The 26702-nt window shown below is 37.3% G+C and overlaps 1 protein-coding gene and 1 long non-coding RNA gene across 2 annotated transcripts; one reads left to right on the top strand and one right to left on the bottom strand.

Annotated features, from left to right (window-relative positions):
- Positions 1-356: 356 nt before the first annotated feature.
- Positions 357-22928, bottom strand: PSMD12 (proteasome 26S subunit, non-ATPase 12). The gene is made up of 11 exons (XM_019733041.2): positions 22734-22928; positions 16087-16146; positions 15871-15999; positions 12500-12607; positions 11037-11141; positions 8093-8242; positions 7866-8000; positions 7104-7216; positions 5649-5823; positions 3691-3768; positions 357-2804 (listed from the first exon to the last, which is right to left on the bottom strand). The coding sequence occupies exons 1-11, from the start codon at positions 22839-22841 to the stop codon at positions 2595-2597; spliced, it is 1371 nt and encodes a 456-aa protein (XP_019588600.1). The 5' UTR covers positions 22842-22928; the 3' UTR covers positions 357-2594.
- Positions 22929-23021: 93 nt separating this feature from the next.
- LOC109448013 (uncharacterized) lies at positions 23022-23847 on the top strand. Its single transcript, XR_002137453.2, has 3 exons — positions 23022-23106; positions 23239-23354; positions 23451-23847. It is a non-coding gene; the product is annotated as an uncharacterized LOC109448013 (long non-coding RNA).
- Positions 23848-26702: the final 2855 nt, after the last annotated feature.

Genomic DNA, 26702 nt, shown 5'->3' with positions numbered 1-26702 from the left:
ACACCACCAGACGACTTGTGAGAAATGACAATTCTTGGGCCCCACCCAAGAACTAATGTATCAGAAGCTCTGGGGTGGCGCCCTGCAATCTGTTGTCACAAGCCCTGCACGTGATTCTGATGTGCGCTGAGCTGGACAACCACTGGTCAAGAGCACAAGGAGGCATGGCCTGTCACCAACCCCCAATCAGAAAGAATTCAGGGGAAAAAGCCAACGAGTTGACATTTAAAACAAACGTGCAAAATGTTTTTCCGCCAATTAAAAACAGGGTTTAGACAGGTAACATGATTTTGAAAGAAAAATGAAAATTATCTATAGCTTTTTGTTTTAAACAGTAAGAGAATTGAAAAGAGAAGTAATCTTTTAAAGTATGAGTTTATTCTCCAGGTTTTTTTTAAATACCCACAAGTTAGTGCTTTTATTGCAGCTATATCCAGGAGCTGAAAACAATTTAAAATATGCACTTTATCATAAACATTTAACACTTGTAAGAGATAAAATGGAGCAGTATGAATTTTAAAGATGAGTTTTTCAATAATTCAATAAGCACATGGAAATTGAGGATAATTACAGAAATAGCTATTGAACTCTAAAATAAAAACATAAATTATACAGAAATAGAAGGATAAAAGGTGTTTCACTTAAAAAAACCAAAAAACCCCAGAGGCTTATCACCTCTCCTGCTGGTTAGTAATCTAATGAAAATGATGAGTCAACTATTATCTTCTCCATATTTAAAATAAAGTGGTTCTATCCTTTTCACAAACGCCGGCTTTAGGTCTGAAATGTAAAACAGGATTTTAGGTTTAAAAAAAAATTTCATTTTACTGCCCTAGGCTAATGGATTTTTCTTTGTAACACTAAGAAATTGGTAAAAACTCTTAAATTTGCTTGGACAAAGAAATGGATGAGCAGTTAATCAAGTCAAGTGGGATTGGGTCACTGGGACATAGTTACAAGTGGCACCAAACCAGAATACACAAAGAGCTTAGTTGAGGGTTAGCATGTTAAATAAAGACCAAGGAGGAACATCTGAAGTCTTTATAGCAACGTATTTAGCCAAATAGTCTAGGTTTGGCAAATACAAAAGGGAATGCATCCCTAGAAAGATGAACTTAATGAGAAACTAGATTCGCATTAGCTCCAACTTGATTTACAAATTAACAATGCAAAATAATTTTATTTTCTATCCATTTCATTCAAAATAAAATTAAAACCATGCTTACCGCTAGTGTGAACTTCTGAAGTTTCTGAACTTGACATATTTTTGGTTAGTTTTTAAAGATAAGTGATGGCAGATGTTGATGTTATTAATGTGACCAATACATTAAATTTCTAAACAATAAAATTAGATTAATACTATATTATTATTCACAATGACTCAGCATAAATAGCGGAGGTCCCACAATTGTCCTCAGCCATGGGATCATGAAATAGGACAATTTAGTGACCATTACATGGAAAATGAATTATGAGAAATGCTGTTTCCAGAATGTTTTCCCCTCTTTGCATTTGTATTTTTAAAAAAGCAGACCTCATACTTTCTTCATTGAAACATCATTTTAAATAACCGTCTAACATTGTTTCATTTTTCTATTTTCTCTGAAATAAATCAAATTTTTTAAAAATTCCAAAATTTGCTCATGTTAATTGATCTCAGACATTTCTTTTGACAGTAAAACTACTTTTAAGTCTGTAAAAAATGTTAATATTATCGCATTTGCTAAGAGGGTGGCCTGAAGTTTTTTGGGGGGTCATTTAAAAGGCATTTTAAGTTGTTATCCAGTGTTCAAATGAAGGAACTAAAGTTCCTATAGAGATAATGAATTTGGAGCATTAATGATTTAATCAGATCTATAAGTTAAGGCCACAAAGTCTTATAAAAATGACTTTGTGTGTTAAATTGTGTCAAGACGATATTACTTGATTTTGTTCAACAACTGGTCAAATCAAGGAAAAGGGGTAAAAATAAGCTACTGTGATGAAACAAGTTTGACTCAAAAAAAAAAAAAAAAAGTCTACAGCCTACCAGGTAGCTCTACACCGTCTAGAGACCTTCTGCCACAATACTAAAACACAAATTCTTCTCAGATCACAACTCTATCCCAAATGTTCTTACTTATGTTACTTTTTAAATTCTACAAAATAATTCATAGCTTTACAACAGAACTTATTTAAAAAACACTTAAATCACTACCCCGTAAAATGTTCAGAAACACAGGTAACCATAGAAAATAAATGTGCATATACTGCTTTTATTGTAATTATGGTTGTTAGCCGAATGAAAACAAATAATAGCTAAAAAATTTTCAAATCATAGAAAAATATTTGGGTAAGTTATGACACAATTTTTTGAGCACTCAGACAATAAAAATGTATTGTATTTTTGTACCAACTGCAAACGCAAAGTTAACAATAAAATCAGGGAGCTGAAAAGTTGATAGGTACCCCAAACATATTCACTATCTTTTAAATTTTAGACAAAGGAGCTGAGAATAGGAAAAACAACCCCAACATATACACCATAACAGTCTTTTTTTTTTAAATGACTTCCAATTTTAACTTTTCTAAAAGCATTAAGGGCATCGAGACCTTTATTGTAGATTATGTATCATCTCCTCTTTAGCTATGAGGTGTGTAGTTTTGTTAACTAGAGACATCAATGAGTTCAGTTTCTGAGACCAGTCATTTAATAAATTATTTGGATCCTTGGGTCTCTGGAAGTTGATAATTCCTGCCAACCTGTCTACTTTAGCAAAGATGGTCTTGTTAACTACTAGATTCGAGAGAAAAGCCTCTGACTCCTGCAAGAGAGAAAGACAAATTGGATTAAGACCGGGTAATTATAGACAATAAACAATGTCTAAGGAAAGCACTTTCTAAACTCTTCACCCAAGAACATGCAGGATTGGGCAGCTGGTTTGCTCAGTGGTTAGAGCACAGTGCTCATAATACCAAGTTTGCTGGTTTGATTCCCACATGGGCCAGTGAGTTGTCCCCGCACACACCCCCCCCCCCCAGATTGAAAACGACTTGACATGGAGCTGATAGGGCCTGGAAAAACACAGTTCCCCGATATTCCACAATTTAAAAAAAAACAAAACAAAAAAAACGTGCAGGGCTACAATTCATTATTAATAGTTAGCAACTGCTGATTTCCTATAATAATGGACTTAGTTGACTGAGAGTCTAGGAAATGAAGTGAATCTGTCACTCAGAGTCAGGGCTGAGTCTGATCTGCCTCCCTGCAAAGGTAACCCCGCTGGTGCTGGGAAAGAGCCTACTACCAAAAGCAACTTGAACTACTCTGTTCTACAATGCTTCCTCCTGAAAGGCACGTCGTGGGACCTTTTCAGGTGAACTGCAGTCAAGTCTCCTTCACAGCTCTTATTTTAACCATTCATTCACTTTTGGGAACCTAGGCAGATTTATTATAGACTATATTCCTTGGACTTCAAATTAATCAATGGAAAACTAACATATTTAAGTGAAGATTTTAACTAATATAAATATTATTAATGTAACTAAACCAATATTCAGGCTATTTTTTGATACTTAAGGTATCTTGGGGAAACTATCACCTAAGCTTAAAATTAAATAGAACAAAACTGATTTTCTCACTTGATTTTTATAAGTTGATTGATATTGAAAATGAATGGCTACAAATAACAAACAACGTTTACTACTTACATCAACAGATAGATCCAGAAGTTGTGCCATCCTCTTCATTGTTATCCTCGTATAATACTTGGCCATTATTCTAATATTCTGGGGAGAGGAGAGAGGGCAGGGAGGACATGCAATAGTTGTCAAAGCTAAAGGTTCATTTGTTTTCATATCCAAATAAGTTTAATTAAAATGTCAGACTCAGAGCTTTTATTTTTTCTGTAACCCACCACTGGAAGAATGCTAGTTCTAAACTTCAGTAACTAAATATTTAGACATTTTGGTTTCTGCAGTTATTTGTAAGTTATTCTGAGTATTCTCCACAATTCTTTTTAAAATACATATAGTCAAAATACAGGTTTATCTTACATAAATTAGTGATTTAAAAATACAACTGTATTAAAATATTTTTGCTAAATGCACGAATCCAAGGTTAAGCTTTTCTAATTATGACACAAATGTTTAAAAGGTTAAAAATTTTAAAAATTGGGATCTCAAAACATCACTTTACTACCATTATAATTGCATCAAGATAACTAGAAATTAAATTCTCTAATTTTCACTGGAAATGGTTCTAAAGATAGACTCCTCTTTATTATTCTTATTATTACCAGAGTAGCACTCACAAGGAAACATGGAGGGCAGTGGGGAGAAAAGGGAGCTCATCTTTGAAGCTGCACCTCCTTCCATCTCCGTCAGGGTCGAGGGCAACACCAACCGCTCAGGAAGCATGAGAATCATTCTAGACCCCACCTTTTCCTTCATCCTTAAATTTAATCAGTGACCAAATTCTACGGATTTTCTGCCTTAAAATAATTCCATTCCGTCCATTCCTCTTCGGTACCTTGGCTAGTGCCTTAATTCAAACTCATATAGCCCCTCACTGAACTAGTCTTCTCGTCTGGCTTCTCTGCCCAAATCCATTCTCCACACTGACTCTCAGAGGAGTCTTTGTAAAACACAAACCTAGTTATTATCCTGAGTTGGGCAGTTTTCACTACTGGGTGCAAACTTTGTTATGATCCAGACCCTTTCTACAACTCCAGCTTCCTTTCTCACTGAGCCCTTCCTTTTCTTGGCGGTTCCCAAGTCCCCCTGCTGGTTTGTACCTCTGCGCCCTTGCTCAGATGTTCCTGTCTGCCTCGAGGGACTGCTCTCCTTTGTCTCCCTGCTAACTGTACTCTTCTCACAAATCTCACCTCCCACGTCGATTCCTACGAATTTAGGCTGCCCATTCTTCCTTGTAGAACCAATCAATTCCCTCCTTATGCTCCCCTCTACTCTCTATATACTTGTACTATAATATTTTTATTTATAAATGCATCTTCCTTATGGTTTATTTTTAAGCTTTTGTAAGGTAGCGACCATGTCCCAGCACTTTGTACAGTGTCTGGCCCATAGAAGGCTCACAACAAATGTGTTTGTTGTGTGAATGAATGTTGACATAATTCAACTTGTAGTGACACCAAGAAGATCAAAGGTTTAAGACATGTTACCCATTTCCAAAACTACCAAGTGAGAATCACACAGAAAACACATCCCCCTCCCTCCCTCCCTCCCTCCCTCCCTCCCTCCCTCCCTCCCTCCCTCCCTCCCTCCCTCCCTCCCTCCCTCACATTCTTAAGACATTCTATCTGGTTTACATGCTATGAAATTTTGGATTCTTGAGAGGTCCTCTCAAAATAAAGCATACTAACACATAGTTATCTTTTCTGAAAAAGCCAAAAATGTGGGGTGGGGAGGAAGACAAGAAGGACGCGATAAATTCTGATGTGCTTTGGGAAATATACAATAAACATCTGAACAACAACCTTACATCACTACCACACTGGGCACAGGAAAAAACCCACAACCGTAAAGTGAAGAATTAAGGATATAACATCCAAAAAAATTTGATTATCAAACCTAAAAAATAAAAGTTAATGCTCAAATTTGCCAAACTTTACTTCTAAATTGTCATCTTTGCCATGCCAGGTTCTTACATGTTCAACAACTCGATTCTTCAAGTCTTTCCACCTTTTTTCACCTTCTTCTGTGTAACCAAAAACATCAGTTGCAGGACTCTCAAGAGAACCTTTTCTTAATTCCATTCCATAGTCTTCAACGAGTGTGGACCAACGCATCAACTCCATTGTGGTAAAAAGCTTTAAAAGATCCCTGTAAATTGTATAGAACTTAATATTCCCAATCTGTAATATCACTCTCATCTAATATAATGGCAAGTTTTAAATATCAATAAAGACTGTATTTTATAAATTTTTATTTGTAGAACAAGAACCAAGTTAATTATTGTTACCAATTTTATTACCATTTTTTCCCCCACAGTAATTCTGAATAGAGCATTTCCATACTTAACATTCTGCTCCGTCCTATATTGTATTTGCCAATCTCTGGACTAATGACTGTAAACTTTAATGAAACAGATATAAGACAAATAGCTTAAAAAAACAGCTTTTCGGCTGGGACCACCATCTTCCAGTAATTCGCCAAAAAGACCAACACTAAGGGGCAAGGAGAGGCACTGCTGTACGTCCTCCAGGCCTTTTAGAAACATGGAGTTCTTCCTTTGGCCACATACACATGAATCTATAAGAAAGGTGGTATTGTAGACATCAAGGGAATGGGCACCGTTCAAAAGGAACGGCCCACGAATGTTACCATGGCAAAACTGGAAGGGTCTACAGTGTTATCCAGGATGTGGCTGGCATTGTTGTAAACAAGTAAGTTGAGGGCAAGATTCTCACCAAGAGAATTAATGTACGTATTGAGCACATTAAGAGCTCTAAGAGCAAAGATGGCTTCCTGAAACATGTGAAGGAAAATGATCAAAAAACGAAGCCAAAGAGAAAGGTACCTGGGTTCAACTGAAACGCCAGCCTGCCCCACCCAGAGAGCCACACTTTGTGAGAACCCTGAGCTGCTAGAACTCATTCCCTATGAATTCATGGCATGATAAGTGTAAAAAAATAAAAGATCTCGGTACTGTTAAAAATACTTCTCTTAATTCAGTAGAAATGTGGTATCTCCTCCCCCAAATAAATATTTAAAGAAAAAAATAAATAAAAGCCCATTGTGCTTATGATGAAGTGTATGTCTGTTTTATCTAATAGACATTCAGAAGTATGTATTTCTGAAAATCACAAAGCCCCAAACTATCAACGACAAAACTTTATCAAATGGTTAATTAACCAAAAGCTGCTAAAATTGCTTGAAATAAAACTTCTACTTGATAAGTGACTTAAAATATGTGTAATATTCTCATCACATTAATTTCTAATGCAGTATGAAAATACATTTCACCACTTTATTATCTCTAGTTTTATTCTCTAATACAATCTATCAGTCACAAACTAAGAAGACTATATTTAGGTTAACCAATTTTCTTTCAAAATGGTGCTTCTACTAAGATATACTAAACTAATTATAAAAGTACTTACTTATATTTAGGAATTTCTTCTAACTTCTTGTCACCACTTATTCGGTGAACCAAGTCTGACTGTTCATTATCAAAAGGAGCCAAGATAACATAGAGGACAACACTTTTCAGAGCCTAAAAAAGTTGTACAACACAACAGATTATATGTAAGATTGCAAACAAAATGGAAACTTTGGCAAGAACTGAAAAATCATGGAATAATTGAATATATTAATTTTTAATATTGTACTCAAAAATCTTTGAGGGAAATTTTTTTTTTACCAGGTTGCTCTTTACATAGTGTCTTTAAGTAATATTAATACTTAGTTTTCATAAAAGTATTACAGTAAATCTTTGCTAATCTGAATTACTACCTACCCTGACATTTTTTAACAAACAAATTTATAAAAGAAAAAGTTCTTAAACAAGTCAACAGCATAAATGTGGAATACACATATTCCACAGCTTATACACATATAAGCTGTTTAAAATAATTTTTGTTAAATAATTTTCCAAAGTAATGTTAGGTCTTTCTCTGTTACCTTTGTTAGGTGACCTGCTATACATATTTTAAATAATAAGCCTACATTTCTTCCAACGTGATAATTTGCAGTATTTGTCACAATTTGTCTGAATCAGGATAAACTGAATTATCAACACACTGAATACAAAGCAGCATCATAAAATTGCACAGAATTACTGATGTTCAAATTATTTCAAAAAGAAAAAATGCAAATTGTTCCAAATAAGCATCAATGTCAAGTGAAAGAATATATATTCTTACCTGTTGCCACTTTTCACTTTCTGCCTGTATACAGGGAGTATCATATATTGCTCTGTAGTGTTTACAAATAGACAAATAGGAACCCTCATGTTGATCCAGCTGAATCATTAAGTTATAGTATTTCAACTTTAATTTCTGAAAAAAACATTGACAAAGTAAATTGGTGTTTATGAGGTTCCCCCCCCAAAACACTTTTAAAGTAAATTTATAGTAAGAGATATGCTTACCTCTGTATTTTCTTCCTGGAAAAATTTGGTGTTAATTTTCTTGCTGATGATCTGTGTACGAATGTAATCCTTCACAGCTAGGCAGAGCCTCATTTGCTCCAAGATAAATTCCACTCGCTCTTTCTTTTCCATTGACCCGTAGGTTTCCACCTACCAGAGTAAATTAGTTTATAATATTTTTAAGTTGCAACAAAACTAAATACACATTAGAATATTCACCCTTGATAAACAACTTTCATGCATATTGGGAGAATGCTGATGAAGATAGAAAAAGCTAGTTTCCTCCAAGAAATTATAATTAAACAAATTATTATACAGTAAAATGGATTTTTTCTTTCGGTGTAAGGTTCTATGAATTTTAACATATTTTATAGATTTGTGTAACCACCATCACAATCAAGATATAAGTTATATCACCACAAAAATCTCCCTCATGCTACTCCTTATACATGCCTCCCTCATTCATAACCCAACAAGCAACAATCTATTCTATGTCACTACAAATGTGTCTTTTCAAAAATGTCAAACATACAACATAGATGGACCTAGAGGGCATTATGCTCAGTGAAATAAGCCAGACTGAGAAAGACAAATACAGTATCACTTATATGTGGAATATAAAGAACAAAATAAATGAACAAAAAAAACCAGGAACAGATTCATAGATACAGAGAACAAACTGATGGTTGCCAGAAGAAACTGATGGATTGAGAAGCCTGGTGAAAAAGGTGAAGGGGTAAAGAATACAAATTGCTACTTACAAAATAGTCTGGGGATGTAAAGTATAGGGAATGTATCAATAATGTTGCAACAACAATATATATAGTGCCAGGTGGGTACTAGACTAATCAGGGGGATCACTGCATAAACTATATAAATGTCTAATTACTATGCTGTACACCTGAAACTAATATAATACTGAATGTTAACTGTAACTGGAAAAAAAAGAATTCAAACATAGTATGTAACCTTTTGAGACTGTCTTTGCTCACTCAGCATAATGCTTTGAAATAAAGACCCATTCAAGTTGTATATATTAATAATTCATTCCTTTTTATTGCTAAGTAGTATTCCACTGTACGTAGGAACCACAGTTTATCCATCTATGTGTTGAAGACTATCTGGGCTGATTTCATCTTTTGCACATCATAAATAAAGCTACTACTGTGTTTCCCCAAAAATAAGACCTAGCCAGACCATCAGCTCTAATGCGTCTTTTGGAGCAAAAATTAATATATTAAATTAAATATTAAAATATTATAGTATATTAAAATAAGACCAGATCTTATATAACATAATATGATATATTATGATATAAGACTGGATCTTATATTATACACCTGACTCTTTATATAATTGCGATTAATTTTTTTGGCAAGAATATTTCATAGGTAATGTTGAATTATGAGCATATAATCATCGTAGTTGAAAAACAGTTGAAGGCAAAAGTATGGAGACAATAAAAATATCAGTGGTTGCGAGGTGGTCGAGAGAGGGAAAGACAAACAGGCAGAGCACAGAGGATTTTTAAGGCAGTGCAGCTACTCTGTATGATACTACAATGGTGGACACATGTCATGGTACATTTGTCTAAACCCACAGAATGTACACCATCAAGAGTGAACCTTACTGTAAACTAGGGACTTTGGGTGATAATGATGTTACAATATAGGTTCATCTATTGTAACTAACGTACCACTCTGGTGCAGCATACTGATAGTGGAGGAGGGTGACAGTGTGTGGGGGCAGAGGGTACATGAGGACTCTACTTTCCACTCAATTTTGCTGTGAACCTAAAACTGCTCTAAAAAAAAATAAAATAAAATCTTTTAATTAAAAATAAAAATAAAAAAGAGGTTGAAGCCAATCAGAACTAGTACGAATCTAAATTCGACCACTGCACAGTAACAACTTTAGGCAAGTTACTTAACTTTTTTGAGTCTCAGTTCCCTGGTTGAGGAATGGGCATAAAAATAGTGTTGTGTGTGAACACTGAATAAGATAAAGTATATTCAGAACATAGGACATGGTTAAAAAAAAAAAAAAGGACGGCCGGTTGACTCAGTTGGTTAGAGCGCAGTGCTCTTAACACCAAGAATGCAGGTTCGAATCCCACAAGGGCCAGTGAGTTGCGCCCTCCACAACTAGACTGAGAACAATGACTTGACTTGGAGCTGAGCTGAAACCCCCGCAACTAGATTGAAAAACAACGGCGTGACTTGGAGCTGACGGGTCCTGGAAAAACACACTCTTCCCCATTTAAAAAGAAAACAACAAACAATGATAATGCACAGCATAGAAGAGCCTTCTAGTATTATTTTTCCCTTCCTTTAGCTAACATGGACAAGGTGCATGATTGAAAAGTTAGAAAAATCAATTTAACTTAATGGGGAGCCCTTGATGGGCTAAAATTATTAGCCAAATTTTGAGCACAGTTCAGGTACATTTTTCTGATGAGAGAATCTATGTGGTTTTCTTTAGCTCTTTGTTGTCTCATTTTAAGATCTCTTAAAAAGTGTCCTGAAACATGGCAAATTATGATACAATTTTTTTTGTTAAACCATCTATCTAACAGTCATTAAGAAATGACCACCGCTCAAATAATCATTAAGAACAAAGCCAACGATTAATAGCAAATCCCTAAGGCATAAGTACATAGCACGAGTTACTGATTTTATTTAAATTCTAAAGAGAATGCAAATAAATAACAAGCGCAGTATCAAGATTAATTTGTTGATCCTAATTTTTCTTCAAAACTTCTTTAGCTGTTATATTTATTTGGGACCATAATTACCCTATTTCCAGCTACTTGAATAACCTCACACTCTATTGAACTCACTCTTAATCTTGGTGATTGAGAAAAAAGTTTTAAGGTGCCAAAACAAGCTATTCCCACTAATACTAATGACTAAAGTTTTACGCGCTCTGAAACGCAGCATCTTACCTGTAGCTCTTGTAAAATGGAGGCTGCCTCTTTGACGTCACCACTTTGCTCTTTGATGGTTGCTAATGTCTTAGTCAGTCGAGCACGCTCAATTTCAACATAAATCTACAAATACGAGAAGCTTATTATTATCAAAATTCTTACAGAAATGTGTTAAAATTTAAAGACAGAACTGCACTATTATTCAAACTAGGTATAAGAGTATTTCTCCTGGAGTTATGTGCACTTTATCCCCCACATACTAACAGAGCTGTGTGACATTTTATACTTCACAAGCACATTAATTTTTAAGAAAATGTCTCTATAAAACTTTACCTGTATTTTGCAGCTTTGAGAACTAAAACATGAAATCACTGTGTTTAACATTAATAGGACCACATGGCACAGAAAATGGAAAGTGCCTTGATAAGAATTGATTATTTGAAGAATAGCGCACTTTACAAAGAGCATATGCCATCAAATAGCTACAAGTCAACCAATACTAATTTTGAGTCATCTTTAAGTACAAGGCTACTTTCTTCAAAAATATCTGGTCTTGCTAAGTATTGAAGTTTCTAGCATGTTTGTAGTTATATGTAATATTAGTGGATTTATAATTTCCAACAGATTAGACACTAAAAATATAACTATATAAAGCCTAGCGAGCTAATTTTCATGCTTAGGCTTACTTACCTGTTTAGCTTTTGCTCTGCAGCTCCCTCTTTTCCCCACTCCACCCCAAAACCTAATCTCCAATAATAAACTACTTGCAGTTTCCTAAATGTACTATGTTTTTCTTACTTTGATATCTTTATATATAATTTCTCCTATGTCTAAAATGCCCTTCTCCCTACCTTCAGCCCTGTAGAATTTCCATTCATTCTTAAAAAGCCAACTCAGCCATCACCAACTCTTTGAGGTTTCCCCAGCACCTTAACCAGTCAGTCCCTACTTCCGTGCTATAGGAGCTAAAGGCACACACAACACAGCAACGGTTTCTATGACTGATTTTTGAGGTAAAGAAGAGTGTCTTGCTTATTTTGGACCTAGCACAATACAGATACTCAGTAACATTTACTGAATTGACAGTTAAAGGGACAAAAAGTTAAATATAAGCTAAGTTTTGGTTTCAAACCACAAAAATTTATCTAGAAAGAAACATAGCGACCATAGTCACCATTTCATACTTGCCCTTTTTAGAGAAACATGACATTGGGGGGAGGGAGCATCAAAAGAAATACAAATAATTTCTGGAAAGACAGTGAAATTTTGAAAACTAATCTTACAATGCAAATACTCTAGTAATTTAAATACTAGAGTGAAAACTTAGCTATCCCAAACATAGATTTTTTCAAACAGATGTAGGTCAGGGTAAAGAATTAACCGTATTTTACATACTAATATAAAATGTCTAAATATGTAAGTATCTCTGACTACAGGTAAGAAAGCACTTAACACTATGAGTTATGCAATAGACACCTCACCTTTCCTTCTGTAACCATTCGTAGAGTATCAATTAATCGAAGTTTGATCGGAAGGTCTGTGATTTCCTCAACATAAGTACAGCATTGTTGAACCATTTTTGCAACAGCCTAAAATAACAGAAACCATTCATAAGTAAAATTCATTTCTCAGACAGGAAAAGAAAAGAAAGTATGTTATTGATGGATGTGCTATATAGTCAAATGTGGTATTCCCAAGTAACTACACACTGAAACGCCTATAAAAGAACATCAAAGAACATTAACATCTCCCTGATGGCTGAGAAATACTGACTACCCAGTAACAAATTCATAAAGGTTAGGAAACCCTCAAGTGCAAAGACTGTACACCTCCCCAGCACAACTGGTGAACTGATGACGCAAAAGGACAGGTAGACGAGGCATGTCTAGTAACGTCTATTAAAAGGCTTGCTAGCTAGCTTTTTTGTAGCCAAGCAGAAAGGCATGGAAGAAATGGCAACAAACTAAAGGTTTAAAAAAAACAAGAAAGAGAAAAGCTGAGTTCAAAAATGGCTGTGGGAAGAGTACAGCAATGACCAGCAGATATTGTGACTGAAGAAAAAAAGTCAGTGGCAGAAGAAGGTACAGCAGTTCCATCATCTGGTGGGGAGGGGAGCCAGTCATCCATACTCATCTCATTACATGAGACACAGAAAAGCATGTCCAGTTTCCTCACAGGTATCAGGAGGTTGGATTGCATTTCCTCCAGCTCTAACATTCTATGATCTAGATCAGGGGTCAGCAAACCTTCTCTGTAAATTTTTGTTGATATTTACAGAGTAAACATTTGAGACTTTGTGGGTCACAGGGTCTCCGTCTACCTTTGTGACTCCAAAGCTGCCACAGACAGTGCGTTCCAAAAACTTATATACAAAGGTGGCAGGTGAGTTCTGGTCCACGGCCCATAGTTTGTCAATTCCTAATCTAGATTCCAAACAGCATATCATAATCATTGATAATAATTAGGACTCTTTGTCATCAAGAAAATGTTAAATTATATTACTATTATTTTATGATAGAAAAGTAAACAGAATATTTTGCTGTCAATTATACCACAATAAAACTAAAAAAAATCCCATGGTATATCTTGCAAAAACATTTAATGTTCATGTAGCCCAGGTTAGACTTTTAATTATCTGAAAATTCTGCTGCTCAGAGACCCAAGGGTTGCAGAAAGCAAAGTTTTATTGTAGAGTATAACTCTTTCAAGAAGTGCAAGGCTCTGGGACACCTAGTATCTCACAAAACATATGATCCCTCTAAAACTAATTTTAATAATGATTTCTAGAAGGGAATACAACTTGGTAATTCTACTGTGCAAAAATACATGAACAGAAATCAGATACGTTAAAAGCAAAAACAAAACAATCAAGATTCTAATGATAACTGAACACTGTAAGTCACTGGGGAAGTTAGGGTGGAGTGAGGTTTATGCCCTGTGCTCAAGTGACAGATAGTGAATTGAAACCATTAAGCAATTTAAAAAAGGTTATTTTAAGAAACATTACTTTCTAAGTCTTACTTTTCTACCTAAAAGGAAAAGTTTTAGATAAAAAGTAATTACGAGAAAAGGAAAGACATAATTTTGAGTCCCTAGGCACCTTCCACAGCTATGAAGACATGTTATAGCAAAAAGAGCAGTCCTGGTTCCAGTTCTGGTTATGTCACCTGCCAGCCGGGAGACTGAGGCAAACTCCTCTTTCTCCAAGCCTTCCTTAATAAACATAATCAAAAACTTTCTTCTTCTCCTCCTCCTTTCACATCTCTTAGTACCTTTCACTATTCTATGTCACTTACTATATATTGCTACACGCGCACACATGTGTATGTGCCCAAGTAATTTTTAAAATCTGATAAATTCTAAGATTGTTGAAGATGTACTGTTGTTACTTGTGATTTATATTCTGTACTAAACTATAGGTTACTCGCGCGTTTCTTCACATTCCAAGAGCCTCATATATAAACTTCAGCTTCTCCAACAGAAAAGTAACAGTTAAACAGTCCCTTCTAATAGCTCTGAAATGTTATGACACTTTGAAATCAAATTTGTATTTGAGGATACATGCTTTGAACTATATTAATACTATATAAAACACATATTTTTGTTTAGTTTAAGCCAGTTTGCCCCAGAATTTCTAATTAAGTAAACCTTTTAAAATTGTCCCATACAACCCAAGTCTCTTAGTAAATCAGAGGAAGATGATGGTTTATCTATGTTGGTCTTTCAATCACTCTGTGATGGTTTCTCAAACCATAGCACTGAGTACCAAACGGCATATTTAAGTAAATTTTACATTCACATGTACTAATTGCCTCAATTAAATCTATGTTAATTTTTAACGGTGAAGTTTTATGCACGTAAGCTTATCTAAAAAAAGAAGAAAACCAATTACAGTAACTTTGTTTTTGGCAACAAATAATTTAACTCACTAAGCTCACTCCAGCAGCCGACTAATAAAATAAGGGATTTGGACCCTATTACATAGGGAAGAACCCTATTATTTCCGTTTTTGGTTCCACTACTACCCTATTTTACAATGTCATTACCTTTATCATTTGAAATCAAAAAATAAAAACCCAGGAACTACTCAGGGAACAGCATTTTAAAGATGAAATATAAATGTAAAAAGTGGAATCTACTTCTACAGAGGACCATTTAAATATATTTCAAGCAGAACAGGGAAGTAGTGAAGAAAATTCAGCTCCACAAAAACACCCAAAGAGAAAGTACATAATCTTTAAACAAAACGAATGGTCAAAATATCTGAAATGGCCTCAAAAATAAGTTTAATATTAAATGTTTAATAAAAGACATATAATTAAATAAGTTACAGATTAGTGGATTATAACACAACCATTTAAAATAAACACGAAGATATGGAGCAACATGGAAATAGAACTCTCACTACAACTTTATAAAAATATGCAAATATACAGACTAGAAGAAAAAAACAAAAATAAAAGCAGTTGAGAATATGGACAGAATTTCTTAACTCTAAATCGTTATGTTGATTTAACAGATTTAAAACTGATTCAGGGGCGGCCAGATGGCTCACTTGGTTAGAGCGTGAGCTCAATAAGGTTGCCGGTTCAATTCCCTCATGGGATGGTGGGCTGCACCCCTAGCAACTAAAGATTGAAAACAGCAATTAGACTTGGAGCTGAGCTGCGCCCTCCACAACTAGATTGAAGGACAACAACTTGGAGCTGATCGGCCCTAGAGAAACACACTGTCCCCCAACAAAAAATTTTCTTAAAAATAAAAAACTGATTCAGAGAAAGATATTCTAAAAGTGCTTTTAGAAAACACTTAAATGCAAATGTATTTGTTTTTTGAGTAATCATGAACTCACCTGCTTTAACTGACTCCGTCTTTTTGACAAAAGCATGATATTTTCATTAAGTAAATCCCATTCTTTAGCCTCATAGCACATCTTCACTACTGCAACTAAGATACGGGATGTAGACACCATATCAGAAGCCTGTAAAAATGAAAATATATTAAAAGTTAATGGAACCATATTAAATGAAATTATTGGTAACTGCGGTTTTCACTGTAATCTACTCACAGTTCGGGTCTGTTTTTCCAAAGAGAGTAGGGTTTCAATGACTTCTTGAAGTCTTCCTTCCTAAAACAAAAGATTAAAATGAACAATGAAAACATCACCACCAACACATAACCAAATAACTAGTCTAAAATGAGACATTACTGACACAGAAAAGAAAAAAATCAATGGCCTATTTGAGGAATAGGACCACCCCCATAACAACGTTTGCATTTTTCATAACAGTGCTTGCTTCTCCAGTGGATTAAGTAAGCCAGTGATTTCCAACTTGGGGCCTACAAGCTGTTTTTAACATTTCAAAATACCTAAAGGAAATTGAATATGGAACAATGATTTAACATCTGAGAAAAACATCAAGTCTTTGTTTTGGATTCTAATTTATCAAGTGTGGTAACACCTGTTTATCTTGTTCTAAACAGACTCCTAACTGGCAGTCACGTGTCTCTAAAGAATAAAAATGAGGGGCCCGGTGGCTCCGGTGGTTGGAGTGCCGTGCTCCTAACCCCGACATCGCTGGTTCGATTCCCACATGGGCCAGTGAGCTGCGCCCTCTACAGCTAAGATTGTGAACAACAGCTCTCCCTGGAGCTGGGCTGCCGTGAGCAGCCGGAGTTGGTGTGTGCTGCTGTGGGCTACTATGTGCTGCCGTGGGCTACCATGTGCCACCATGAGTGGCCAGTGGCCAGCGAGAGCTGCCGTGAGGCTGACTGACAACTGGCGACCGACTGCCTCAGCCAGGGGAGAGCAAGGCTCATAATAAGCCCCTGGACCAGGGAGCTGTGTCCTACACAACTAGACTGAGAAACAACAGCTTGAACCGGAGTGGGGGGGGGGGGAAGAAGGGGGGTAAAAGAATAAAAATGGGAAAAATAAATGATTTCTTTATAAATTCATCATAACATTTTAAATGAAGTTTTGAGGAGAAATGAAAAGGATATTTGATGGTAAAAAGATAGGAAACACTGTTTTTTCAATGACTTTAAAAATAAATAATGGTGCTTAAAAGAAATGAAGACCACCTAATGATACCCTCACGTGCTATACCAAAAGTCATGCTCTTAAGCAGATACTGATCCAAATGAAATACACCCCTTTTTGGTCTACTGATAATAATTTCTATCTTATATGCAAAAACAAAACATTCTCCCTGGGAATACTAAGGAACGGGAATAACAAAATTCAAATAATACAAACCTAAATGATAATACACCAGGACTAAAATAAGCCATCCTATTAGGAACCACAAACTTTGATAAAAACAAAATCGACCCACAGCACAAAAATTGCATTTACAGTACTGGTATTAATAACAATGAATGAATTGAAAATGATGAGAATTTTATTTAGAAATTGTTTTTATAACCATAAAATGAAAAAAAAAATTTAATGACATTCATAGAGCACTCTTTTACTGATGAGAGAAACTAATTAAACACCTTTGAATTAAGAGCAAAAACAGGGTTTGGACTTTTCAAAATACTGTTTCCATATTTTCCAAGATACTTTTAAACTATGAATTTTCAATGCATCATAGAGTATGTACTGTAAGGCCACTGTTTGAACTTATTTAACTGAATCTGAAACACATGATGACTAATATTTTAATAATGCTTCCTATGCAAAGGGGAGTACCAGTTCTGAAAGCTCTATAGATGCATGTATACAATAAATGCTGGCTAAATGACCATCAGAGGAAAAGAACAAAAAACAAACCTATAAATTCCCCAAAGTTAGAGGCTAATAAATCATAAAATATTAAAGAATCTTAGAATTGGAAAGACTGCTAGACATTATTTAGTCCAATAATCTGTACCTTAGAGAGTGAAAAAACTGAGGACCAGAGAGCGCAGTCACAAAACCAACAGAACCTGAACCCAGGGCCCTTGCTTCCTAGTCCAATGTTTCCTTTACTAAACTAAAAACCTATTAGTTTAAATCACACCTTTGCTTCGACCAAAATAATTGGTTATGGTTACTATTTGGCAAAAAAAAAAGTAGTGCAAAAATAGTTAAAATGCAAAATAATTTGTTTACTCATGTTACCTCCTGTCACTTTTGCAATTACTATTAGTCACATGACTGTGATCAACAGAGGGTAGTCTACTGTGAGTCATTCAAATTCTGAAGGATGGGTTTTAAAGAACTGAACCCCCCCATCTGAAGGAATCACACCCTGCTCTAAAGCTACTGTCTGTATGCAGGTATCAATGAAACACCAACTGTCACCTCAGAAAGGTGTTCTCAGACAATGCTCTCTAAAAGAGTAGCCCACTGACCACCTCCTTCTTTAACACTCAAGCGCAGTGACTTTCTACTTTGCAAGGACCCCAAACTCCGTTCTATTTTAATCTTTACTGATTTTGTAATCTCACTAGAACGCACTCTGTAGGAGCAGGGACCGTGTCTATGCTGTTCACCATTGTATTACTAGCTCCCAGTCTGCACCTGGCCAAGCACATATGTTGCTTCCGGAGATATTATGGTACATCCCTTTCTTCCTGTGCCACAGTTACTCACGTGCATGTCTTGCCCCCTACGTGGTCTCAGAGCTCCTTTGGGTCTGGACTTTGTTTAATTAACTGCTGTTTCTCTTGCACCAACTTGTACATAGTACATATTGAAAAAATCGACATTGCCCTGGACTATTCAGTCCATCTTAATGGCTTACAATTTGTTTCTTACTGTTTCAGTAAGTAGGATATGACAATTACATGGCTGACAATTCAGTGCTATTTGAGGGACATGACCATCAACTTCATTACATACAACTCCAATTCTCTAATCATCCCACTTTTTTCTCCCAATCTTCCATGTTCAAACCTATAGTTAAGTATCTTTCTCCTTCCTTTCCTATCTACTCATAGTTCGTGAAATTCTACCTCCTCAATGCTGCCTTTCAACAGAGGAACAAGATGGCCAGACCTATCAAAACCAACTTGTTACAACATGTGCCTTTTATGACTCATTATTCTCATTAAAATAATCCTTGTAAATGAGATAATCGACCAAGGAGTTTAACATCAATACATATTGAGGATCTAAGTTCTGTTTGGCTATGACATTTAACTCCTAAATGGACCCAATCTTTTAATGAAATGTTAAGTTAAATATCCTAAACAAGTAAGAAAAAGCCAATACAAAGTTACTACAAATAGTTGAAATTTAATGCCAATCTAATACTTTTAAATGACCCATTTCTTAAAGGAGTCTTTTGTCCAAGCTGTGAACAATCAGCAGAATGTTTTACATTTCACTTTATTTTTAATACTAACCTTGAGAAGAGGCTTCAGATAACCAAATTAAATGGGAAAAAAAAAAAAAAAAAACATTAAGGGGAAAGAGAACCAAAGGATATATTCAATTTAAGAATGTAAGAAGGGGCCGGCCCGGTGGCTCAGGCGGTTAGAGCTCCGTGCTCTTAACTCCGAAGGCTGCCGGTTCGATTCCCACATGGGCCAGTGGGCTCTCAACCAGGTTGCCAGTTCAATTCCTCGAGTCCCGCAAGGGATGGTGGGCTCTGCCCCCTGCAACTAAGATTGAACACGGCACCTTGAGCTGAGCTGAGCTGCCGCTGAGCTCCAGGATGGCTCAGTTGGTTGGAGTGTGTCCTCTCAACCACAAGGTTGCCGGTTCGACTCCCGCAAGGGATGGTGGGCTGCGCCCCCTGCAACTAGAAAACGGCAACTGGATCTGGAGCTGAGCTGCGCCCTCCATCACTAAGACTGAAAGGACAACAACTTGAAGCTGAATGGCACCCTCCACAACTAAGATTGAAAGGACAACTTGACTTGGGGGGGAAAAAAAAAGTCCTGGAAGTACACAGTTCCCCAATAAAGTCCTGTTCCCTCCCCCCCCCTGCAAAAAAAAAGGGGGGGGAGAAATGAAAGAAAAATAAAAAAAATAAATAAAACTTTCTTCAGTTTTATTGATGGGCTCAAAAAAAGAATGTATACTCAAGTGTTCCATACATTCCAATGTAGAAATGCAATGCTAAATGAGTATAGTCTTTGGCAGAATTTATGTTTGGCAGAATGGTTAAAAAATAATATAAAATGATGAATAAACAGCAAAACAGAGAAACATACCTTTAAAAAGTTAACTAGGCCTGTAAGACAAACATCTAATCCGAAAGTTAAAAACTGTGGGTCCGTATAGATAAAAAACACATAACCTACCATCTCCCAGCCCTTTTCCCCCTCTGTCCCGTAACAAAAGCAAACCACACGTACACTTTATTTTGTTCAACTGGCACACTGGCTTAAAAAAAAAAAAAATCAGAATACAATTGCCTTTAATTTTATTTAGTTTAAACAGGCCCAACATTCCCTGTTTTAAACATTTCTGTTCCATTTGACAACTAAAAAGGCATTTGGCATTTGAGTCGCCAATCTTTTCAACTGTCTTGAACATAACAAACATGTCCTAAATAAATGCCAGCAGTAGAACAATTGTAGCAGTGAAATACGTTTTTCTTACTGCCCTATAATCTATTTGAGGGCAAGATCTTTGTCTAATTATTTTTATACCCCCCCCCCAATGTCTAGCACTAACTAGGTCTTGCACACAGTAGGCTATCAGAAGAAATGAGTTAATGGGAAGATTTTTTTCTCCCAGGGCTCAGTTCTAGGACTAGTTGCACTTCTTGAAGCAAATGGTTTCTTCCTTATGTGCAATTATGGACACTATCATCCTATTAATTACAAAGTCGTGGTTCAGGGGCTGACTTTGGATTGTAGGTATGTATTATTTGATCTACATGGTATTGGCTCAAATAGTATTTTAAAACAGTTTAGTGTCCAGTTTCTAAATATTGAGGCATTTCATATGAAAATCCATATTCTTGATTTCTCCCTCAAAATAGAAGAGTTTAAAATGCTTGGCCTTTATTCTCAATTGGCAAAGAATAACTAGAGGTGAAGAGTTACTGCCCCCTTCCCTGGGCAGGTGTTCAGGGTTTTACCACATGTGGCTCACTGGGCAGCATAGCATGGTGTGAGCACAAGATCTAGAATCAGTCTGCCTGGGTTTGCATCCTGGCCCATCATTTTACTAGCTCTATGACCTTGGAGCATGTAACTCACCTTGTCTTAGCCCGTTGTCTCTAAAATAAGAATAATAATACTTATCACATAGGGTTAAGGTGAGGATCAAATGAGTTAATCCATGCAAGCACTCAGAAGAGTGCCTGGCACTGTAGAAGCTACTCAATAAATGTCAGCTATTGTTATCTGCCTGGCACTGTAGGTATTTGAGTTTTCTAACCCTTATATAATTGATGATGTTTCTTTACACTAGACAGCTCAGAGATGAATTTATGGCTCCCCTCCATCAAGTGCACTAAACCTAAGAAAAACAGGTATATCAATTTCATCATCTTTTCCTATCCTTATTTTTTTGTAAAGCCCCACTAAATTCTTTTTTGGGAAAAAGGGAAGCATTCACAAGGTTTCTAAGAACTAAATGTGAAGTATGACTTGGTGGTCCTCCTATCCTTGAGTTTATTACGCTTTAATGTATTTATGTAGTAAACTCCTGAGAGAGTTTACAACCCTAATAGTTAATGCATCCCAGGTGAATAGCAATAAATGTCTGTGGCTGGAGACTGATCAAGGAATTTAAGGGGGCCTGAGAATAATCCTTAGCAACTGTCCCTGATGGAGCTGATTCAACAACCACGCATGCCCTAGTCAGGCAAACCAAGTTTTGAATCCCTCGTTCCACCTATTACTAACTACCGTTGGGCATATAACTCTGACCCTTGGTTTCTTTATATGTAAAATGATACACGAAGTTGCTTGACACATAGTAGGGGGCATGACAAATGTTTGGATCAAGCAAAATTTCTATTCTGGGGGAGATGATAAGCAATTGGGCTGAATTACTGTTCATGACCTCCTCTGATTAGGTTATTCTACACTTTGGTGCCTGTTTGTCTTTACTTCTGTAGTTCCTGCTACGGGAGTGACTCCTCCCCAAACCAACCTCACTCATTCTTCAAGGCCCAACACAAACCCTAGCTTCTCTGTAAAACCGTCCCTTATTCCACCAGTCAGAATGAACAGCTTCCTTCCCTATGTTTTAACAACACTTTATTAACTTGTATGGACTCACCACCATGCACGACTTGCCTGATTCCTTAAGTACAACACGAGCTCCTCAAGGACAGGGATTCTGTGTTCATCACCTCATACGATCACTTTCCTGCCCCTTTTCTCCTGGCCAAATGCCAGGCACGTCGCCGTGAACCACAAACGACTTGACATAAATTGATTCAGCAAGAGCAACAGACCCAAACTCTTCTGATCTAGCCTGAATGCTGAAGCGGCCTACACCCTTGGGAAAATACTAGCGTAAACGTTAAAGAGTATGCAAGGAAAAGCAAAAAGTGCTATCGGGCCCCAATTCCTACGGGGTGAAGTAACCATCTGCCCTGGGGACAATTTGGAAAGCTGTATGCACTAAGGTACCCCGCCTGCGGAGTCTCCCTGGTCAGGCCGACTTGGGGTGTCCTACTAAGGCAGGCTCAACCCAGGCTGGGCAGGCAATGGGGGGATGCGCGCTCCAGCCCTCAGGCCCCCTGAGGCCTAAGCAGGCTCCGCGCCGTGACTCAGCCCCTGGCGCCCGCCAACAGACAGCCGGCCTCCCCTCACCTTGGCCAGTTTCTCGCACTCGGGCAGACGCTGATCCACCGTGGCGCTGTAGTCCACCTCCATCTTGACGATGCGCCCATCAGCCCGCTCCGAGCCGCCGTCCGCCATGGTCCCTGCCTGAGTGTCTCTGGATGTCTCCCTGCTTCGGCCACCACTCGTCACCCACACCGGAAGCCGCCTGCGCACCCGCTCAGGCAGTGCGTCGGGAGGCCGCGCCAAGGACCCCACGAGGTCCCCTGCGCTGGACGCCAGTCAGGCAGCGCCACGGACAGTCCTGGGGGCGGGGCTGGGGGCGGGGCTGGGGGCGGGGCTCGCCCCTGTAGCCCACGTCTGAGTTTGCCTTTGGTGACAGACTTTTCACCTAAAATTTGCGGTGAGAAAAACTCCTGTAATAAAATAGTCCTTCCTCTGTATTATTACTCCCCTGCTTTGAAATGTTATGATTTCTCAGAGCCGTGGGCAAGTAGCTTAACTTTTCTCAAATCTCGTTTTCTCCTGTTTATAGGAGCAGAAATAAGCCCTAAAGAAAAAAGTTTAAGGTTTCACCTGGTTGAAAGTCTTGGTGGCTTAATCTGTGGGAATCTCTGAAAGCTCATAAGCGAAGATACGGCAGCGGCTCGAGTAAAGTATTTTTGGTTTGTTTTCGTTTTTACTATAATACACTTACAGTTGGTGAGGAACATCTTTAAAAAGAGATTTTATTTGCTTTTCCAATAGGACTCGTGTGAGCATCAAAAGAGATGACATATGCGAGACTATTTCTAAGGACCATACAAGTTTCCTTTATTATCATCCACACTACTAGGGTCCCTCTAGAAAAAAAGCTTAGGCTCCTTGAAAATGAAAATGAGGTTGTGTATTGTGTGGTCAAAGTGTCAACAGCAGACTGAGAAGCAAACGGGAAATCTGCCCGTTGTTTGTGGTTCTCAATTGAATTGGCATCCACATCCCTTTATATCTGCTGAATAGCCTTTTTAAAAATACTGTTGTGTAATGAAAATCATGTATAATACAGCTCATCTGCACACATAATTTAAAAACAAAACAAAACATAACATCCCAGCTGTAATGTACAGGAGAAACATTGCAAAATAACAATATACATTTCAAAATATAAAGGCTAAAGCATGTCTATAGTAGAAAATAGAAGTAGTTGTTTGCTTGTATGCATAAATAATAACTGTAATTGCAAAAGCTACAGTTGCAGTCGGTGTGTTCTATTGGTTCCTGAAGCATCAAAGGGTTTCCTGTTGGTGGCATGATTTTTCCAAAATGGTATATAACTTCTTGGTAAAGTTCTGATTCTATCAAGTATAATCTTACATTGTTTTTCACACAGAAGAATTATTATTTTAATTCATATTAAAACTTCAAAAAAATTCCTTCGCCTATGTAAAATGGAGTTAGAGTCTAGGCCTTAGACATGTAAGTAGGTGTCTGGCAGGACAGTGAAAAGTCTGATGGAAGGTGGGACAATATTTTATTGTGCAGGTTTGTTGCATTGCAGATGTCTAGCATCCCAATTACATGCTACTATCTCCCTCTCCTCACAATGATTGTGACAACCTAAAACGCCTTACAGATTTCTAGGAGCCAGTTTTATGCTTTTTGTTTTAATTATTTTTTTTATTGAGGGCACAGCTCACAGTGGCCCATGCGGGGATCGAACCAGCAACCTTGGTGTTATCAGCACCACGCTCTAACCAACTGAGCTAACTGGCTACCCCCAGTTGTATGTTTTCTGGCTCTATATTTGGTGTGCAGTTGGTTTGACTAGAATAAACAAAAGGATTTGGAGGTTTACATTTTGTGTGAAGAGTTTTAAAAGACAAAAAGTAACAAAGGTGTGGTGGAGTAAACAGAGTTATGGTTTCCAGAACTCAATAATAATAAAAGTATGAGGGGTTCTGAGAAAGAGGCAAACAGTAGAGAAAACTGCAGGTGGTTCCTACACCAAACAGAAGCCCTTCCTCACTAAGTTTGGAGGTAACGAAAAATGAAAGCAAATTGAAATCTAAGGGATAGTTTGCGAAGGAAATAAAAAATTAAAGTGAACTAAAGAAGTAAAATTCTGAGCAATGGTCAGAGAAAATAAGTAAGAGTACCACATTATACACAGACTCTTTATAAATCCTTTATTTGGGTGAGTCTGAGATTAAATTTGTGGCTTGGTAAGAAAGAATGTGCTTTCAGAAGAGAAAAATTGGCAGTGGAAGAATAAGGAATCGAAATGGTAGGGAGAAATACTGATTGGAAAAAGTTTATTCCGAAAGAACAGTGGTAATGTATGTTATGATGCTAATTATTGAAAATAATATGCCTCTATATTAATTACTATTTTTGGTATATTTTTGTCATATTTGGCATTTCTGGCATGTTCAGCGTATTGGCTGTGCACATATTTGACCCAAAGTCCCGGGCTTTGTGAAGGGAACATTCTAACGGAGGGGAAGATCGACACATATGTAAGTACGTGCCAGGGGTGATAGTGTTTGCGAGGTGGTCAAAGAAAGCGTCGCTAGTGAGCTAAGCCCTGAAGTAAGGAAGGGAGTCTTGCAGACAGCTGGGGGATGAAGAGTCTAGGCAGAGATAGGAGCAGGAACCCTGAAGTGAGAGCAATCAGGGCCTGTATGGCCTGTTTGAAGGCCAGAATGAATGAGGGTGAGAGTTGCAGGAGATGAGGTTTAGGGCAATTTGGCCATGAGAAGCACTTGGGTTTTTAATCTGAGTAAGATGGGAAGCCAATGGGGGTTGGGGCAAAGGAGTGGCATGAGCTGTCTCACATAGTAAAAGAATCACTCTGGTTGCTGTGTGATTAGGTTGGGCAGAAGCTGGGAGACTAGTTGGGAGGTTATGGCAGTAATCCAAGAGGAAAATGGTGGTGGAAGCAGTAGAAGTGGTAAGAAGTGGTTCGATCCTGGATACAATCTGAAGATAGACTGAGAGGGGTCAAATATGTCAAGACTTTTAGCCTGAGTGTCTGGAAAGATGGGCTTGCCACTTACCAAGAGCAGATTAGGGAAGACCAAGTTGGGGGGGAAAGGATAGCAGCCCAGTTTTGGATATTGTTAAGTTCGAGGTGCCTGTTGGATTTCCAAGTGACAGTGTTGAGAAGGCAAGTAGATATACGAGTCTCAAATTCAGGGGAATCGTTTGGGCTAGAGTTTTGCAGTTAGGATTTATTAGCATATTGATGGTATTTAAAGCCACAAGGCTTACGTTACAGAAATGTCCCTGAAATGTATGTAAAATATTTGTTTTTGTAAATTGCCTATTTTAAAGGCAATGGGAGAACTTGGTATTTTCAAGTCTGTTGTGAATCATTTTGTAAAGAAAAATAACTGTGTAAAATTACATCATATCAAGGGCAGTTATATCAGGTAAACCAAGTCATAACTAAAGCGTTATGTTCATCTACTCTCACTGCTGTAACAGAAAACCACAAACTTAGTGGCTTAAAACAACAGAAATTGACTCTCACAATCTGGAGTCCAGAAGTCTGAAACCAGTATCACTGGGCCAAAATCAAGGTATGGTGGGCCCATGCTCCCTCTGGGGGCTTTAGGGGACAATCCGATCCTTGCCTCTTCCGGATTCAGGTGGCTATGGGCATTCCCTGGTTTGGGGCCTCATCACTCCAATCTCTGCTTTCATGGTCACATTGCCTTCTCTTCTGTGTGTGTGTCAAATCTCCCTCTGCCTTTCTAAGACACTTGTGATTGTAATTAGGGCCCATCCTGACAATCCAGGATAATCTCTCAAATCCTTAACTTAATCATATCTGCAAAGGCCCTTTTTCCGATAAGGTAATATTTTCAGGTTCCAGGGTTTAGGACCTGATATTTTTGGGGGGCCAGTATTCAGCCTAACTACAGTCACCTAAGCAATTTTTAAACTGGGGTTTTGATATAAACGATTACATATGCTAAATAAGCAAACATAATTCCCTCTTTTTCTCTCTGGTAACAT

Source organism: Rhinolophus sinicus, linkage group LG15 (genome assembly GCF_036562045.2).
Source record: "Rhinolophus sinicus isolate RSC01 linkage group LG15, ASM3656204v1, whole genome shotgun sequence".
Classification (NCBI taxonomy): domain Eukaryota; kingdom Metazoa; phylum Chordata; class Mammalia; order Chiroptera; family Rhinolophidae; genus Rhinolophus; species Rhinolophus sinicus.
This window is presented reverse-complemented; position numbering and strand designations above follow the sequence as displayed.